At 41.5% G+C, this 20,056-nt stretch overlaps 1 protein-coding gene across 1 annotated transcript in view; it reads right to left on the bottom strand.

The window, feature by feature from the left end:
* The window catches only part of LOC137261703 (uncharacterized), a 131,951-nt gene that overhangs the window by 20,067 nt on the left and 91,828 nt on the right, over nt 1-20,056 (bottom strand). The window contains exons 4-5 of the mRNA XM_067799484.1: nt 19,633-20,006; nt 5,885-5,938 (exon numbers count right to left, since the gene is read on the bottom strand). Coding sequence (XP_067655585.1) covers nt 5,885-5,938; nt 19,633-20,006 — 428 coding nt within the window. The remainder of the gene's footprint in view (nt 1-5,884; nt 5,939-19,632; nt 20,007-20,056) is intronic.

Genomic DNA, 20,056 nt, shown 5'->3' with positions numbered 1-20,056 from the left:
ACGCGCGCGCGCGCGCACGCTCGTAAACAAAGGGTTACTGGTGAAGGCCGGGAACAAGCCGGGAAAGTACATTGTTGAAGCGAGAATTTTATAAAAAATATATCGGAATTCCTTCTGGAGCTAATGGATGATTGTGAATTATCAAGATGGTTTTAATGGGCACGAGTTTCCATTTGTTTAGACAGTAACTGTTTGAAGTCTTGGTTCTGCTGATCAGTGGAGATACTGTGTTTATACTGTATTCTGTGGTCTTTGGGCGTGGTGAGGTGTAACCATGGTAACGTCATTGTTGATCATCGTTGATCTGAATGTATGTCTTTAAACTTTACAATTGAATCAGCAATAAAAACAATCACTTGTCCTAAGGATGCTGTTTCATGCACTCGATAATAATGTTTTCGGATTTATTCGCGGGGTGCTTGGCTAAATGCTGATTCTTAAACGAAAATTAATTCACTTCTTTCAGTTGGGAACCGTGTGAAGCGTTTTGGATTACGGTTTCGAATTCGCATTAACCTATATTAATTTTTTTGGTTAGAACTATTGGTTTTCCAACCCCTTTCGGTTTGCTCTTTTGTTGTCTCTTTGTATTTGCTTGTTTTGGGAGACACGGCTTGTCAATACTAGATGCCTCATCGGACAAGTGAAGCAAATTATTTACCATAAGTGCCAGAGAATAAGAGCATTCCACACTGAACAGCAACACAGACTACTTGTGTTTTAGGACTGCAAATTCATTGCTTAAACAACAGCTTCCACAAACAACTCTCTGATAACACAAAGGTCGGTTATATAACACTCCGATCAGGGACTGTACACTCCCAGCATGCGTTTCCGCCTGTCCATTGTGTTACAAATAAAACAGAACATTTCAGATCACTTTAATTTAGCCGAGGCCTTCTATGGGCTGTCAAAGTTCATTACGTTTTCCTTTGATGTCAGCTGTAGCCTGTTAACACTGTCCTTTCATTCTGTCCACAGAAAATGTAACCGTAATCAAGGGCTATGAATCATGTAGAGAATGTTCTCTACAGTTAAAGCGTGGCCTTGATCTACATATAAAAAGCACAGTGCTTAAACGGAATTACAATACAGGGAAATAAATAGTGTTTCTCGTGTCAGAAGGTGCTTTACAATGGTCCATTAGATGCTTGACAATGGAGTGTTTTCATACATTCTCCCGACAGGACAGGTTTTAAAACCGTTTTAATTTGCGGCAGAGTTTTATTCGACTTTTGTAGTTCTCTGAATATAACGTTTTTGTTAATACAACATTTTTGTAACAGTTCTTTGTGTACAACTATACAACTGGGAAATATGGAAGATGGAATAACGATTTAGCTGACACCATCAAAATCAGTGCAATCAGTTTAACTGCGCGGTTAAAACGTATTCCTGATGTTATCACAGAGTTCCCATCGGCTCCTCTCAACATCTCTTCAGACAAGGATTCAAGGGGGCGATGACACGTGGAAGTGTTATTACTTACATCACATCAACCTGGTGTTATTAAATGCACCTTTCATCTTACAGAACACTTAAAGATTAATGAAAGTCGTTTTGGAAAAAAAGTCGTCATTTTACAGATTTTCGAAACGAAGGTTTTGGATCTTCATTTTGTCAGTAGGGATGTGTACTATTTACAAGGTCACGTTGACCTGTCGGGGATCTGTCAGCTATCTGATATAGACGTTGTTTATTTTGTTGCACTCGGGAAACTCTGTCTGGAACATCTCACCGGTTTGAGTTTGGGTATTTCATTCTAAAGTGGCCGCTTAAGTCAAGATCACTGTACACTCATGGTAACGAAGACGCTTCTACTTGTCTTTGAATAGTACTAGGATTCACTTGTGAGATACACCTGTACCCCGGGAAAGGAACATATTGAGGGAGTTTAGTTTTATGTCGCTTTTAGCGATATTCCAGCAATATCACGACAGGGGGGCGAAACTTATAGAGCATGTTAGAAACAACCATGGTGTCTCCCGTTCCCTCTCCCATGACTCTTGCTCACTTGGATGTATTGAAATGTTCATCAGATCAACTTGTCGCGGGTGACGTTTTGTTCTGAATTTCTCTTAAACGACAAATTAAGTAAGATATTGGATGATACATAGAAGCTCACCCTCGTGTCCTTTCATATCAAATACATCTTGGTGACATGAGCATCGATCTGCGCAATTGTTACCCAATGACATATGTCAACCAAGTTAGCAAGCCTGACCACCCGATTCCGTTAGTCGCCTTTTACAAGCATAGTCGCCTTTTATAGTAAGCATGGGTTGCTGAAGGTCTATTCTACCCCGGACCTTCACGGCTCAGTTACAGAGGAGATTAATGTCAACATCCCAGCAAAAACATTTCAAGGCTTCTTACATAAACATGTGAATAAATTACCACAAAAGTGCCCCAAAGAGCATTTCTTACACGCCCGTTGTTTCCAATACGCAATTATCAGAATGGCCGTTAACCCGGCTGTCCCAGGTTCCACCCCCGCGCATCACACACGTCTCCGGCTTGGTTCACCGCACCGCGCACAGTCAGGCGAAACAAAATGAACATTTCCTCCAGCTTTGTGATTGATTGTCCAGTATTTGATAACGAAAGTCAGGTTTTATTTGCGGAAGCGGTAGTTTTTGTTATTGATGCCTGACTATTCGATGATTTTAAGAGATGGGAGGATGCTGATCACGAAGTCGTAGCTGGGGGAGATGTCGTCATGGAAGACGTCTTCAGTGATCAACGCGTTTATCATTGACAGCTTCGCCACCATGGGCTCCAGTCACGAAGCAACCTTTACGGAGGTTAACCTTAACTCCCATTGTTTAACATTACACTAAGGTTACCTTAGTGACTTACGATCACCTTAGTGCTTTGCGAAAGGAGGCCCTGGATTTAAGCCGCCAGACAGGACAGTAACAGAAATTAATAAGAAATAATGTCAGGATTGGTAGACTGATTATTGTATGGCACATACATTCTGCTGAATTTCGCAAATGAGCTACCTAAGTCATAGACCGATAAACCGAGTTAACCACTGGCTGTCGAGGTAGCATCGTGTTTCAAGCCTTTGCTGGTCATGCCGAAGATCCGGGTTCGTTTCCCCACATGGTTACAACGTGTGAAGCCCATTTCTGGTGTCCCCTGCAGTAATATTGCTGGAATATTGCTAAAAAGCGGCGTAAAACTAAACTCACTCACTACTTGAAAATGATTATAGATTACGTATGGATGAATCGGACTCGCTCCATGAATATCAGCTCTTTACTATAATCTGTATTGTCTAAATATCTATATTACGAAACGAAGTGTGCTAGCAGTTCATCTGGTTGTGCTTGTGTCCGTTATACAGAGGGCTTGTTGTATACAGATACTAAACAGCAAAGCTTGATAAACTGGCGGGCAAAAGAAAGTATAGGTTTTTAATAATATTACATTTTGTACATTTGTGACAAAATGTGATGACAGTTTGTATAATAATGACTGCCTAAGTTCCCATTTATGGTTTCTATTGCCAAAACGCAACTTATGGTCGTTATTCTGGAAAAATTCAAGAAAATGGTAAAACATGTACAGAAGTCCAATTTCATGAAATGCTCGTGCAGGAGTTCAGTATAAATTGACTTCTCCGATGCTGCAATATCACAGCAACTGAAAACACACAAAAAGGATGCCACGTTTGACCCAGGAAGAAAGAGAGCGAGCTGTTGGAATGGCACAGATGAGAGCAACACATGTGCAAATTGCGAGGACTTTCCATTGCTCACCCCTGACAGTGTCCAGACTTCTACAACGTCACCTGCAGACTGGTACAACTCGAGACAGAGCCCGTAGATCGCTATATTCGGACAATTCATCTCAGAAACAGATTTGTGACAGCAACAGCAACAGCAGAAACAGCACTTGGTCACCGCATTAGTCGACGCAAAGTGTCAAGGAGATTGCGTGCAGCAGGAATTCGTGCTTACCGGCCCTTCCGTGGCATGACATTAACCCCTCAACATCGGCGTAACAGACTTCAGTGGGCACGACGAGTATACAGATGGCAAGTCCGTAACTGGAGAAGGGCTCTGTTCACAGATGAAAGTCGTTTCACCTTGTATCGCAATGATGGTAGAGAACGTGTATACAGACGTCGTGGTGAGCGGCTAGCACGTCCATGCATCCGGGAAGTTCATCCTTACGGTGGTGGTGGTGTCATGGTATGGGGTGGCATTTGTGGGGAGATCAAAACACCTTTGGTCATAATAAATGGAAACCTGAATGTTCATCGGTATATTCAAGAAGTTCTTCAGCCCGTTGTACTGCCATTTTTACAAACTCAGCCACAGGGTATTATTTTCCAACATGATAATGCGAGACCTCACACTGCACTGAACACTTATGGGACCACTTGGACAGACAAATTAGATTTCGGAGACCTGTTCCACATGATCGTCAAGAGTTGCAACGCGCACTTACAGAAGAATGGCAACGGATACCTAATGACGTCATCAGACGATTGACTACGTCAATGAGGAGATGTATCCGAGCCTGTTTTGACGTGGCAGGAGGTCATACACATTACTGACAGTGACCATGCTTCATTGTAGTGTGCTACTGACATTTGGTGTAACGAGACATTTTAACAAAATGTGCTAATTCAACCCTTGTGTGTTTACTGGGCCATTATGGCATAAATGCAAACATAAAAGTTTTCTGTTTTATGTTGAGAATATCATTAAACATCACTGAATCCGATAAAATAATATAAACTGAACTATTTTCGTTTGTCTTTGTTTTATGGGTTGTGAAAGTGTACCTATACTTTCTTTTGCCCGCCAGTTTATATAGAGATGGTTTTTTTACAGTTAGCTTTGATATAATAACAGACACTTGAAACATATTTACATAAATAAGAAAAAAGACCAAATGCACGATTAAGCATTAGAAACTGTTATTAGAGGTTAGCAGGGGCTGAGTATTGTTTTACGCCGTATTCAACAGCATTCAAGTTTTGTCAGCTAAAGTGAGAGAGTGAGTTGGGTTTTAGCAATATTCCTTCGATATCACGGCGGGAAACATCAGAAACCAGCTTCACACTTTGTACCCATGCGGGGAATTGAACCCGAGTCTTCTGCCTGAAGAGCGAACTCTTTAGCCAATGGGCTACTCCACCGCCCATCAGCTAAAGCTTTGTGATGTAGGTTTCTGATGCTTCCAGGTATGGTGCTGTTAAACCGGTCCAACAGGGATTCGAACCCACAATCGTAGTCTTTGGTGGGTCATAACTTTACTCACTGAAAGAAACGAGCGAATCCCCGTTGGTATCCTCACGTCACCAAAATAAGACAGAAGGAAAGACCTCTGTCCCTATTTTGTTACATTTACTGAAAAGAACAATAAAACTAATAATATAAGCTTATGTCGCTTGATTTAACACACGTTGGTTTGGCGTTAACCAAACTTGCATGGCCTGAAATATACCCAGTCTCTTGTCTCTCTTTATGTTTGATTCCGAGTCGCGTCAGTCATGCATGTGCCAGTTTACCTGCATGTTTCAGCGGATGTGTTGATTTGCATGCATGCGCGAGCCTGCTCATTGAATTGCTTTTTGTCTTGCTCTATCCGTGAAGACCCAAGTTAGAAATGGTTTTCAGGAACCCAGGCTGAAGTAAGAAGCAACTAATGGGATCGGGTGGTCAGGTTTGACTTGACTGACACACGTCTTCGGTTCCCATTTGCGCAGATCGATGCTCGTGCAATGCCTGTATCAGACTCGAATATTTACAGACCGCCGCCACATAGCTGGACTATTGCTGAGTGCGGTGCAAAACTAAAGTCACTCATCCACTCTGTCTTGCTGTGAAGAGAATCTACAGATAACGTTCGGATATGTACTTACTTCTAATTTGCGATGACAGAACGGTGTGCCGACACATACTGCCTTTAGGAAAGTCTGAAAATACATAAGACACGTATTGAGTAAATAGGTAAGTGAAAAGTCAATATAACAGAATTGGTAATGGGGTTGGATTGTCAGATTACCTGACTTGGTTGATGCATGTCATCGTATCCCAAATGCTTACATCGATGCTCATGATATCAATCACTGGTCCAGACTCAATTATATAGTTGGAATATTTCTGAATGCGACGTAAAAGAAATGTTAAGAACATTATGAAAATCAAGATCGTCATCACCATCCTGTATATATCACCCATGTTAACTTTTATTTGTGGGTGACCCGTGAAGGTCCGGGGTAGAATAGGCCTTCAGCAACCCATGTTTGCCATAAAAGACGACTATGTTTGTCGTAAGAGGCGACTAACACGATCGAGTGGTTAGGCTCGCTGACTTGGTTGATACATGTCATCAGTTCCCAGTTGGACAGATCGATGCTCATCCTGTTGATCACTGGATTGTCTGCTCCGGACTCGATTATTGGCAGACCGCCGGCTTATAGCTGGAATATTGCCGAGTGTGGAGTAAAACTAAAATCACTCACTCATTTATTTATGGTCATCCTTGTTTAAGATGATAAAGGCCATAGTCGTCGTCATTCTCATCATCGTCATCACATCATGAACTAAGTATCACCCATATTATCCATTCCGTACAGACATCCCCTTCTATAATAATAACTGCCATCGATGTCATCCTCCTTCTAATCAACAAATATATGTCAGTCATATTATCCTTTCCCTATAGTAGTCCCATTGTTTGAAAAAAATACTGATCGTCGTCGTCATCTTCATCATCTGATACATTTCTGAGTGCGGCGTAAAACTAAACTCACTCACTCATTTATTTATGGTATTACTTGTTTAAGATGATAGAGGCCATAGTCGTCGTCATTCTCATCATCGCCATCACATCATCAAATATAAATCAGCCCCGATATCCTTTCCTATAGTCATCTCCTTTCATGATAACAGTAATCATCGTTGTCGTCGTCATCGTAGTCGTTATAGCCACCACCACCCCCATCATCACCACCACCACCATCATCACCACCACCACCATCATCATCATCATCACCACCATCATCATCATCATCATCATCATCATCATCATCATCATCATCATCATCATCGTCATCGTCATCATTGTTTCACTTATCTTAGTCACCGTGAATGTTACTATTTCAAGTGATGTTGGTAGGTGATGATACAGTTCCCGCCAAATATCTCGCAGAATGACCCAGGATATCGGGATTTCTATATCTGACCTCAATGGGTTCAGCGCAAGTCCATCCCCAGACAAACAGTCGCACAGTGCACTGGGCTACTCAAAGTCCTCGCACACCAGGCTCGTCAATACTGGGGACATTATTCCAATAAGGCAGTGCTCTTAATGCATGTGAGAATTCCATTTTCACACCATGTAAACACAGCTCTAATTAGTCTGCTGTAATGAAACACTTTGAGTAGGAATTCAATAAATGAATACGCAAGTGGGTTCAAGGAAAACAATTAAACCATACGAATTGGGACGTAACGTTCCCAATGAAATCGCCGCACGAACAAATCTCCAGTATAAGTAATCGTTGCTACGGAGTAATGACGTTAACATACATTCAGACACCGCCAAAAATAACCAAGGGTTACTGAGTGTGTTTGATAAAACATCGTGATTTTAGCTTTGGAAACCACGTATATGTGGAACAACTTTTATAGAGGAACTATGTTTGACATTTTTTTTTCGATAACGACGTCTTTTTTGATGTCGTCTTTAACGCCAAATGTGAAACTGGGGAACTGTTTATAACATGCGGGTAATCATTAACTCCTTGGCAGATGTACAACGCTGGCGCACAGGTGACCTTGCTGTCTGATGCGATACAGTTCGCTATGTAGAACTGTGTTCGCGAATCTCGGTTCGCCTCGATTATATAATTTTTGGTTCCTTAGCACCACTACAACGCTAGCTGGTGGAACACGTCTGAGGGCTATATCACTTCGGGCTTTCATTCCGCTATGAGGTACAATTTCACACATTTTCGACAAAATGTTTGTCTATATTAGATATATCGGGGCATATGCACCCACTTAAGCTTCCTATTGTCACTTACGGTAACAAATCGGTAATTGAAACTTCGAGGCGAACAGCTTCCGTGCAGAGAACACAAATGGAATGTAAACAATGCGAACAGCTTCCGCGCAGAGAATATAAATGGAACGTAAACAATTGCTCCGTACATCGAACATTGTCGCATGCGGTGTTGTCAGCGCTTGCCAAACTGATTCCAATCACAAACTTGGGATAGGATAACCATAAAGAGCGCCCCAAGGGACATAACTCTATAGGGTTCGCTTGAAGTAATGTTCGGCCGGTAGAGGGCGCGAGATGCAACGCAGTGTCACTTCAGTGTTTTTCTGTTTAATGCTGTAATCTAAATACGTACATATTTTGGAATACACTACATATCCTTCCTGAGGGCACTCTCTTCCCACAGTGGTTACCAGCCAAATCTTCCTACGAACCTCTGTTCTAATACGGCCATATTTCGCGGTTCTCATAAAATCCCCTAGCGGCTAAAGTGGCCGCAGATTTATCTCCCCTTTTTCTGTCCAATCAGAACACGTGTTACCACGTCTTAGATTCAACTTGACAAATATAAGCAATGTGGAGAATCAAATATGACATGACTGAGTTCTGTCTAGAAGAAACATTTGAGTATCGCGCTCGGGAATAGGTTCTAGTTTTCACGATGCATCCGGAAATTACCGAGATCTTGCAAACGATCACTTTTGAAACAAGGTCGCTGATTGCACTACTGAATCTGATTACCTCCAATCACGAGTCTTGAACACTCGCACCATGAAAGGGTCGTATTAGAACAGAGGTTACGTAGGAAGATGTGACAAGTAACCACTGTGGGAAGAGAATGTCCTGAGGGCTGATAACTATTATTATCGACAGAAATGTATTATTTTTTTTCCAGAGAAGTGTGGTTTGAAATAGTGCCTTTACGTTGACACGATGTGCTAGAAGTTGAAGAATGTTCAAAACGGCGTTAAACCGTCTTTCACACTCACTGTACAAATGCATACTTGTATAAACATGTTTGCATTCTTAGGACTATTTTCAAATGCATGCATTTTTTTCTATTGGTATATTTACATTGAAAGATGAAAATTCTCATGTGGAACATGCATATCTAATCCATATTGGTTTTTGTAACTTTGCTAGTTTGACGTGATATAAAGGTCACGCGCGTTAACCAAAGCAATTCACTGTGTAAGAAACTAAACTGACGCACACAAGATAAAGTGTGTGTAACCAGCAATTTTTCAGGTGAATGACTGCGGTTTGTAAATGATCAAGTCTGGACTGGACAATCCAGTGATTAACACCATAAGCGTCCACCCATGCTATTGGGATATGACGACACGTGCCAACCATGTCAGCGAGCCTGACCACCCGATCCCGTTAGTCTTTTCCTACGACCAGCTTGGGTTGCTGAAGATGAGTTCGCTTCTGACCTTGGTTATGTTAGACTTTAGTGCATATAGTGGGTAATGACTGCACGGCCTGTATATTATTAGTGGATGGAATTTTCAAAACGTTGTGACAGAGAAGTACAAGGATCTGCCATCCACGCTACACGTTTGCCACTGGCCCAATATACACACAAAATGCTTATGAAGGGCTTGGATGTTTGTGTGAAAGAGAAAAATATGTTTGTTTCAGTGAGCCCTTCAGTTGAATAATTGTTCTCAGCAATGATGAACAGAACGAACAGGTTTTCCTTCGGGGACCCAAAACACATTATTCTCCAGAAAATGTCAGTTCACTCCAGGTCCATATAAAAATAAAATATGATGTGGAATTTCAGAAAATTAAACTCACTTTTTTAGGTAAGATTCTTTTTCCGATTTCAAGTGAAATTAATTCGCCCCTTGAGTTCGACTTCAACAATATTGTTTCACGGCGACTGCAAATCAACACAAAAGACCGGTTTTGATATGTCCTCCATAACTCATTTTTTTTAATATGACAACAACCACACCTTCCTCATCACTGTTTGCGGTTAATGTAAAGTCATTCACGAGGTGGAAGAACATTTTCATTCAATTAAGACAGTCTGCTGTATCAAAGGCACCTTGTTTCGTTTTTTTAATGTTAGGTTTTATTGCCTTACATTTAACATTCAACAGTGCATGAGGCTCTCTTTGTTTGATGGCCAAACATGCAATGTGTCATCGGATACAGAATTGACTGGTGATGTGAAAAAAAATAAATAAACCGATTTGTAGGGAAAACATGATCAAGCGATACAAATATCAAGCGTGATTTGCTAACAAATGATCAATACACAATCTCATTGTAGAGAAATCGAAAGTGACAAGAACTCCCGAGAGTGTACTTTTCCGTTCTTTTATTACACGAGGGGCGACACGCTCAGAGACCTAATTTACAAAGTGACAGTTTATAGTTACGTCCCTTGTATACGTCAGAAACTGCTTCGAGGTTTGAATCCAACTTTTCTCTTGTGTTCAATTTTGGTGTTTAACAGCACAATACTCACTGTCTCTATAATTGCATCCTTAGTCAAACTATTTGATTTGTTTATCTGTGAACATAAGAATACTCATAACTTCAGCATAGTTTAAAAGTAGCCAATTGTGTGCATCTTTGAAAGCAGGGAAATATTAATAGTCGTAATATGAGTCATAATTGTCGCTCAATACTCACTTCCTATGGTTTTGTGGGTTTCCGTTTTCACCGCAATTTCTGAGATTCTGTAGTCTGGTGAGAACTGAACACGCACTGCATAATCTTTAAGGCGATTTTGTGATGAATGTATTGTTTTCCGAAAACCCTGCCGGGATTGCCATTTTGGCTGAAGCTCCAACTTAGGCATGCCGGTAATATGAATCCCTATGCCATGTTTGGGGAATATGTAGAGGTGAAATAATTGTGTGTTCTTATTTGTGTAAAATGATCGCACTGAAGTCGTTCGTGCTATTGCAAGATACACGTGCAACATTTGATTGCTTTCCCTTTTAACTGGGCTGGACATCTTGGCTAAATGCCGTCATGTTCAATGCAAACATTGCATCCAAAGTTGATTGTAAGACCAGATAAGCCTTGATGTTACAGAAATATAGTTTAAAGTGGGCAATCCTTGTCAATCACTCTGTCAACAACGCATGCATCTTATGCATCATGAGATATCTAAAATATTGTATAAAGTGGATAATCCTCTTCAGTCACTCTTTCAACAACATATGCATCTTATGCATCATGAGATATCTAAAATATTGCATGAAGCAGATAACCTCTTCAGTCACTCTCTCAACAACTCATGGATCTTACACACTATGTTATAACCGAGATACTGTTTAAAGTGGATAATCCTCTTCAGTCACTCTCTCAACAACTTATGCATCTTACACACTATGATATAACCGAGATACTGTTTAAAGTGGATAATTCTCTTCAGTCACTCTTTCAACAGCTTAGGCATCTTACACACTATGCTATAAGCGAGATACCGTTTAAAGTGGATAATCCTCTTCAGTCACTCTTTCAACAACTTATGCATCTTACACACTATGCTATAACCGAGATACTGTTTAAAGTGGATAATCCTCTTCAGTCACTCTCTCAACAACTTATGCATCTTACACACTATGCTATAACCGAGATACTGTTTAAAGTGGATAATCCTCTTCAGTCAATCTCTCAACAACTTATGCATCTTACACTCTATGCTATAACCGAGATACTGTTTAAAGTGGATAATCCTCTTCAGTCACTCTTTCAACAACTTATGCACCTTACACACTATGCTATAACCGAGATACTGTTTAAAGTGGATAATCCTCTTCAGTCACTCTTTCAACAACTTATGCATCTTACACACTATGCTATAACCGAGATACTGTTTAAAGAGGATAATCCTCTTCAGTCACTCTTTCAACAGCTTAGGCATCTTACACACTATGCTATAACCGAGATACTGTTTAAAGTGGATAATCCTCTTCAGTCACTCTTTCAACAGCTTAGGCATCTTACACACTATGCTATAAGCGAGATACCGTTTAAAGTGGATAATCCTCTTCAGTCACTCTTTCAACAACTTATGCATCTTACACACTATGCTATAACCGAGATACTGTTTAAAGTGGATAATCCTCTTCAGTCACTCTTTCAACAACTTATGCATCTTACACACTATGCTATAACCGAGATACTGTTTAAAGTGGATAATCCTCTTCAGTCACTCTTTCAACAGCTTAGGCATCTTACACGCTATGCTATAAGCGAGATACCGTTTAAAGTGGATAATCCTCTTCAGTCACTCTTTCAACAACTTATGCATCTTACACACTATGCTATAACCGAGATACTGTTTAAAGTGGATAATCCTCTTCAGTCACTCTCTCAACAACTTATGCATCTTACACACTATGCTATAACCGAGATACTGTTTAAAGTGGATAATCCTCTTCAGTCACTCTCTCAACAACTTGTTCATCTTATGCAAATAACTGAAAAGCTATAATTTAAAGAAACTTTACATTGTTGATATTCTCACTCAAATAGACCATGCAAGTACGATATGTACCAATCAATATTAAATGAATAATGAAAGGAAATCCCGGGATTAATTTAACTCAGTTATATTTTATTTGTGGAATGAATTAACTCACAATTCCTGGAAAACATGTCATCGATTTTGTTCCTGACTGTTCCCAATGTTTAATGGCTTCATCTACGCACTCGTTCACACGTCACTAATGTCTAACCGAAAGTCGACATGTTTTATATCGGACTACCTCTAAAGTCTGCATTAAGCACACTCATAGACAAGCACCTATACCGATACAAGGATACATGCACGATTTAAGCACACCTTGCAAAATATGTCTAACAACAAAACTTGATACGTGGAATTAATATAAATACTAATTATTTCGGTGTATTGATGAATCAAATGATTTCGATTTGAAGGAATTGTCCTCTGCTGACGATGGAGAGTTAGAGTGACGTGGCTCTGTGCAGTTGTTGTGAGGCCGTGTTGCCAGTTACGTGAAGAATGTTGAAGCATCTTTTGACTTGGCGAATTCATCGATTCTTGCGCAACTTGTTTGGCTTTGTATCGTGTTCAGCTGATAACAAGGGAAGTGATCTATGCTGTAGGCGTTAAGATCCGCCGTCGCTAAGGTGTCCAACATACGGGGCTGGCAGTGTAGTAACGGCTTTTTGTGCGGCGTCTTTTGATGTTGCTCTCCCTCTAACGATTTCTACACTAATGTGTAGTTACTGTGGTCCCTCCACAAGGGTTGTGTTTTTAGTATGACGGGCGTCTGTGTGGTGGTGATTGATTGGAGCAACAAATATGAAAAAGTCAACCTTTCCTGTCGTGGTCTGACACACTGGCATTCTTGGTTTCTTTCCTCATGTCTCAGTTATATTCACGATGTGCACAGTGCCTGCACATTATGATATGTAGGTGAATATATGTTTGAAGCTCTGACAGCAACGACACGTTGTGAGAAGGAGTGAGTGAAAGAATGAATGCATTTATTACACAAAGTGTTTGCGCATCCAGCCAAACCAATGCATTCGTCACACATATACACAAAGGCATGGCAAGTGTTCACTCGAACATCTCAAAATAAGGAATTGCATTGGACTACATTGCATTAGCTGCTGCAAAGAGCGGTGGGGTAGCCTCGTGTTAAAGCGTTCGCTCGGCACGCCAAAGACCCGGGTTCAATTCTCCACATGGGTACAACGTAGGGAGGCCATTTCTGGTGCACCCGCCATGATACTGTTTGAATATTGCCATTCGTAATATTGCCGTAGAACCATCCTCACTCACTGACGAGGCAACACGCCACTCGACATTCCTTGAATTCTTCACAGAAAGGTAATGTTCGATTGCACGTCGAAGGTCGCGCAATGTAGCCACCACAGTATGGATTAGTGCTCGACAAACAGAGAGAGTTCATTGCTTCGAGGAGAGGTATTGTCACTCTGAAGCTCCATGCATGTATGTTATGCGAAATAAACTAGTGAGCAAAAGAAAGTGAACACCCTATGCCTTCCCCCCTGAACCCTTCCCCACCTCTCTCTCTTACACTGTCAGCCGTGACATAATTTCCGTGGTTTTCTGTCAGTTCGATGTATGGCGAGCACTCTTTTTATAAAAGTTTTCGACAAGCATTTTGCAAAATCTCCGAGATGCACGTTTTGCCAATTTTCGCAAATTCACGTGCTTCTACACAGGCAGTATCCTGCGTCTGGGCACATGATTAGTCAGTGAGTGGGCCAACCGTTTTCAGCCTAAAAGGATTTTACTAACTTGAACAATCTTCCTAAAATGCAAAATAAAAAGTGTTCACTTTCTTTTGCTAATGAGTTTACATGAGTCTGTTTCGGTAGTCTCCAATACTTCTTATTCAGATGAATCAATTAGTGAAAAGAAATTGGCCATCAGACCATTTCCAAACAGAACACCTGATATATATGAATCTTAATTTTAACATATTCTCACGTTTTTGCCAGTTCCGTTTGATATGCATAAACAAACAAATTGCCAAGGACGGGAGCGCTGAAGGGGTGGGCTATGTCCAAAACTGAGGGTGATGCTACAAGCTACAGAGATACAACACATGAACATACATATTGGGTGATTTCGCACAGCAGCGCTATCCCTGGTATATCTTACAAATGCAATAATCTCTGGCAGTGGGTGGAGGCTAAAGCTGTTGCTGGTTATGGGGCTATGGGGTGAGGAGTTGTAATGAGTCTTGTCAGAACTGCAGTCCCCTGAACCTAAAAGTAGGTAACTTTCAAAGATCCCATTCCCATCTAATATCCACTGGGTTGTTCTCAAGGTCGTTCTACTGGTTGAAATTGACGTCTCACGCCGCATGCTTAATGGCCAAATTATGACCACCAGAAAGGTCACACATAGTTCGGCGCGTCAACTATTAGTCTAAATCTGGTTAGGTCATCGCGTATTAATGACAACCTGTAACCTATCTCAGTACGCGTCTGCCTGGTTACCGACCAAGTCTATCCACGAGTTAGAGTGTCCTGTTCATTGATTCGTCAGCGTCTTGGCTTGTGTGTTCTGATGTAATGCTGCTATTGGTTAAGTTATCATGTGTGTCTTTGGAAGCATGATTAATGGCGTGTTTATTGGGCCTTGTCCTGCAGTATCGAACAAGATGGATGATGAATATTACCAGAGGAAGTTGAGCAAGAGGACGACGTCCTTGGATCGATGTGGTAGCTGGATGCTGTGCATGCAGATGGTGCTTTGAGACAATGTAATGTAAACGTCATTGGCAGATAAACAGAGTAATACACATGTATACGCTTATAACGAACTGCGGTTATAATGAACTGCGCTTACGACGACCCACAGTTACTAGGATCTGCGGTTGTATTGAACCGCGGTTACAAGGAACTACGGATATATTAAACTGCGATAATAACGAATTGCGGTTATAATGAACTAAGGTTACAACGAACTACGGTTACAGCAAATTGCGGTTACAACGAACTGAGGCTACAACAAATCTCGACTATCCGCTGAAACAACTTTCATTGGGCGTAAAGGGCAAATTGGGGTAAAAATTTCACGGATTACTGAAGTAAACAATGACACGTGTTGTTCTGTCGGGAGAAGGCGCAACTTACTCGAACTTCATGAGAGTGTTGCCTGACGTCATTCGGTTGTACCCCTGCCAAACTACGCCGGTCTATAATGAAAGCAGACAAGATGATGGTGGTCAGAAAATCACATGAGTGAGTGAATAATTATGATTTTACGCCACTAAAGGCAAGTTTTTCATCAGTATTACAGCAGAGGACACCACGAATTGTCTTCATACACTGTACCCATGCGGGGAATCGAACCCGTGTCTTTGGTGCCACAAGCGACTGCTTTACCCACTAGGCTACCCCACTGTCCCAAAATCATATGAAACCATAGCGCATTTAATATTGAGGGTCGATGTGGTAGCCTAATGGTTAAAACGTTCGCACGATCCGGGTTCAATTCCCGAAGTCGTTACAGTGTGTGAAGCTGACTTCTGGTGTCTTCCGCCGTGATATTGCTGGAATATTGATAAAAGCGGCGTAATACCTACCTCTCACTCACTAACGTTGAATCCAAATAAGATAGGCTAACTTGTGCACGCCAGTGGCAAGTGAAACAATAGTTTAAGAAACATGTTCCTATCGCAACACAGTAGGGGCAGCGTTAATGCCCCATCTTAAAATTTCTATTGCAGATGATTCGTATTTCGCTTACGATTACACCCGAGAACCTATTTCCTTGCTGTAAACATCGAGGCAGTTCAAGTAAGTATGATACAACTCCTGCTGAAAGGGTTTCCATTTTAGAATAGTTTGTCTGACGCTGAAAGCTTCACTTATGCAGTCCAATGTGCCAGAGGTGAACGTGTGGCACATTAACAACGATCCGTGTAGGACACAATGACACGTCATATCGGCTCTTTGACAGACTTCAAGCCAAGCCAACGAATTCACAACCTATGTGTGGCCCACGGTTTTGAAGACGATGTCTGTTCGTGTGTTCTTGCGTGGTACACACACGTACCATCTCATATTATCTCGACCAGTAACATTGCTTTCAAACAAACTATCAACAAACTTAACAGCAATTGTGCTAAACTACCGGGTACCCAGTCACTGATTTGTGTAGAAAGATCAATTTCTCGCGGCTGTTTAGCTTAAATGTGCCAATGGAAAGTAAAATGAAATATCACTGTTTTAATAACGTTTTAAAGATAAAAGAATAGAAAACCCTTGATCTCTCTTTCAAAGCAATCCTTCCAGGTCTTCCGATTATGAATACATTAACTCAGCTCTTTTGTCGCATAACGTCAAAATTACATAATGAAACAGCCTTAGGCCTAACGACTCATTTACTTGCTGACACATATGTCTCCACTGTTTACAGAGATGGAATGCACAGGTCCAAAATGTCCCTATGGACTAAGAAGGTCTCCCAAATCAAGAAACCGAAATCGACATTTCTAGAAAGTTCCTTAATGATATTATCAAAGATTGACAGACACCAAAGAGGCGATGTGAGAGGTTTTCACGCTAGCTAAAACATTCCATAAAGTTTGCAACTTCAGATTTAGTTTCATTGATTACAATGCCATCGGCATCAAATCTAAAGTGCCGTGGTGTTCTGTGAGGGTCGACATCAGTCAATATTCCTATGACTATTTTAGTTGCAGTTCTCGTAACACAGTCCTATTTCCCGTACGGTTGAACATGGATAAGGGAAACATTACAGCGTAGCTACACAATGCGATATATATGTCATTAGGTTTTTGCACTTGGATGCTAAGCTATGTTTGATTGAAAAATCATGTGTAAATTTGTAAATGGCTAAATATTGATCCTGGTGTGTTTCATCCCTTGTAGACACCGAGGCGGCAGGTGGTCCTCCAAAGGATTAGACCTCTCAAGCTATAGCTCAGCAACCGCCTTGAGATGGACTCCTTCCAAGCAATGTTCGAGGTCTTCTCGATGGCGCCAGACTGTACTCACGGGATGCCCTGACATCATTCACTGTGGGCTCTTTTATAACCGCGGGTCCTAAGGTTTTAATCACAATTGCTGACGGTACGCAAGACTTGAAGGGCTATCTAACACGGAACGGCAGGTTTTGCTGGCTGCGCGGGTTTAAAAAATGGCATATGTTTATTGGCGCCATAAATGTTGTCATAACGGCAATTTCATGGCTTTAAAGCAGGCATGGAGTAGACGCGTGTTGTGTTTAAAAATATTCTCTATTTTTATCATTTTATAGCATTCTTTATTTCATCACTTTGATATATTCTGGGTCATCCTTTTTTTGTGAATTTTCAAGGTGAAGGTAAAGAATGCATAGGTTATGCGCATGTAAGTATGTGCGTTTTCTCAACTGAGTGAAAAAGCTCAGATCGGATACCAGCATGTACTGTATCTTCAGAAGAACCCTCATCTAAACGAGAAAGTCTGGCTTATCCCAACCATTAACACACATGGACGTTATCAAGTATCCCCACCATCAACACACATGGACGTTATCAAGTATCCCCACCATCAAAACAAATGGACGTTATCAAGTATCCCCACCATCAACACACATGGACGTTATCAAGTACCCCCACCATCAACACACATGGACGTTATCAAGTATCCCCACCATCAAAACACATGGACGTTATCAAGTATCCCCACCATCAAAACACATGGACGTTATCAAGTATCCCCACCATCAAAACACATGGACGTTATCAAGTATCCCCACCATCAACGCACATGGACGTTATCAAGTATCCCCACCATCAACGCACATGGACGTTATCAAGTATCCCCACCATCAACACAAATGGACGTTATCAAGTACCCCCACCATCAACACAAATGGACGTTATCAAGTATCCCCACCATCAACACACATGGACGTTATCAAGTATCCCCACCATCAACACACATGGACGTTATCAAGTATCCCCACCATCAAAACACATGGACGTTATCAAGTATCCCCACCATCAACACAAATGGACGTTATCAAGTATCCCCACCATCAACACACATGGACGTTATCAAGTATCCCCACCATCAAAACACATGGACGTTATCAAGTACCCCCACCATCAACACACATGGACGTTATCAAGTATCCCCACCATCAAAACACATGGACGTTATCAAGTATCCCCACCATCAAAACACATGGACGTTATCAAGTATCCCCACCATCAACACACATGGACGTTATCAAGTATCCCCACCATCAACACACATGGACGTTATCAAGTATCCCCACCATCAACACAAATGGACGTTATCAAGTATCCCCACCATCAACACACATGGACGTTTTCAAGTACCCCCACCATCAAAACACATGGACGTTATCAAGTACCCCCACCATCAAAACACTTGAACGTCATCAAGCATCTCTCCATCAACACACGTGGATGTTATCAGTCAGTTTCATGATCTCCTGTTCCAGAGGAAACATCGACCTGTTTATCTTATGCAACCTATGTTACCCCATCTTTGAGATTCCAGGTCTTTCATGAACAACCAGCCCCTAACGCATCCCCTACCCCTACCCATATTTTGTTCATCTTCTGTAAGAAAGACAGTGATTATCCATCTTTAGGTGGACCCACAATGTGGTATTCTCACCCATTACATTCACAGTCTCGTCAGACAAGCCCACAATCTCCCCTCCTCATCCAACACATTCATATCCTAAACACACACCCACGCACCCATGCACAACAATCTCATCCCCAATCCAACACAACCAAACTCTGTCAGATAAGCCCACAATCTGTCTTCCCCTTAGACACAAGCGCAATGTCACTAAACACATTCATTTACTCATGAGACACAATCACAATCTCACCCCCTCATTAGACACGAACACAATCTCACCGAACACATTCATATCCTTATCAGATACAACCGCAATCTCACCCACTCATTAGACACAAACACAGACTCACCAAACACATTCATATGCTTATCAGATACAACCACAAACTCACTCCCGAATCTAACACACCTACATCCTCACCCCTTTACCAAACACCCACACACCATCAGGCCACCCCTGAAACATGCCACCAAGAGACTTACCTCAAAGACCAGTAGCGCCAGTATCGTGATGCTGGCGAGGTGGAATGCATGGGCGATATCGTCCTCCACGCGATGCTCCGTTAAGTTCCGTGAATGATTCTTATTCTTGGTGCGTGGCCATGCTGAGGAGTTTGTATGCACCGTATAGCTCCCACGTGCACTTGCCCGCCTTACCCGAGTGACATTTCTCGGGACATATGCAGGCGTAGAGTAACTGCTAATGTTTAATATCCTTTCATTCCAATAAATATTCGACTGAAGGAGTTTTTCAAAAATATGGTCATTGTTCTCTTCTTCAGCAATGGTATCCGGGTATTGTTTCTGTAACTCTCGAACAAACTCGCTTATCTTTCCCTCCGACCTTTCCAGTGAATCTGAAACAGTTGAAAATGAATTTATTAAGGCAGCCTGGTTTGAAGGATCT

The sequence above is a fragment of the Haliotis asinina genome, chromosome 14, assembly GCF_037392515.1.
Source record: "Haliotis asinina isolate JCU_RB_2024 chromosome 14, JCU_Hal_asi_v2, whole genome shotgun sequence".
Taxonomy (NCBI): domain Eukaryota; kingdom Metazoa; phylum Mollusca; class Gastropoda; order Lepetellida; family Haliotidae; genus Haliotis; species Haliotis asinina.
Note: the sequence above shows the minus strand (reverse complement) of the source record. Positions and strands in the feature narration are given on the sequence as shown.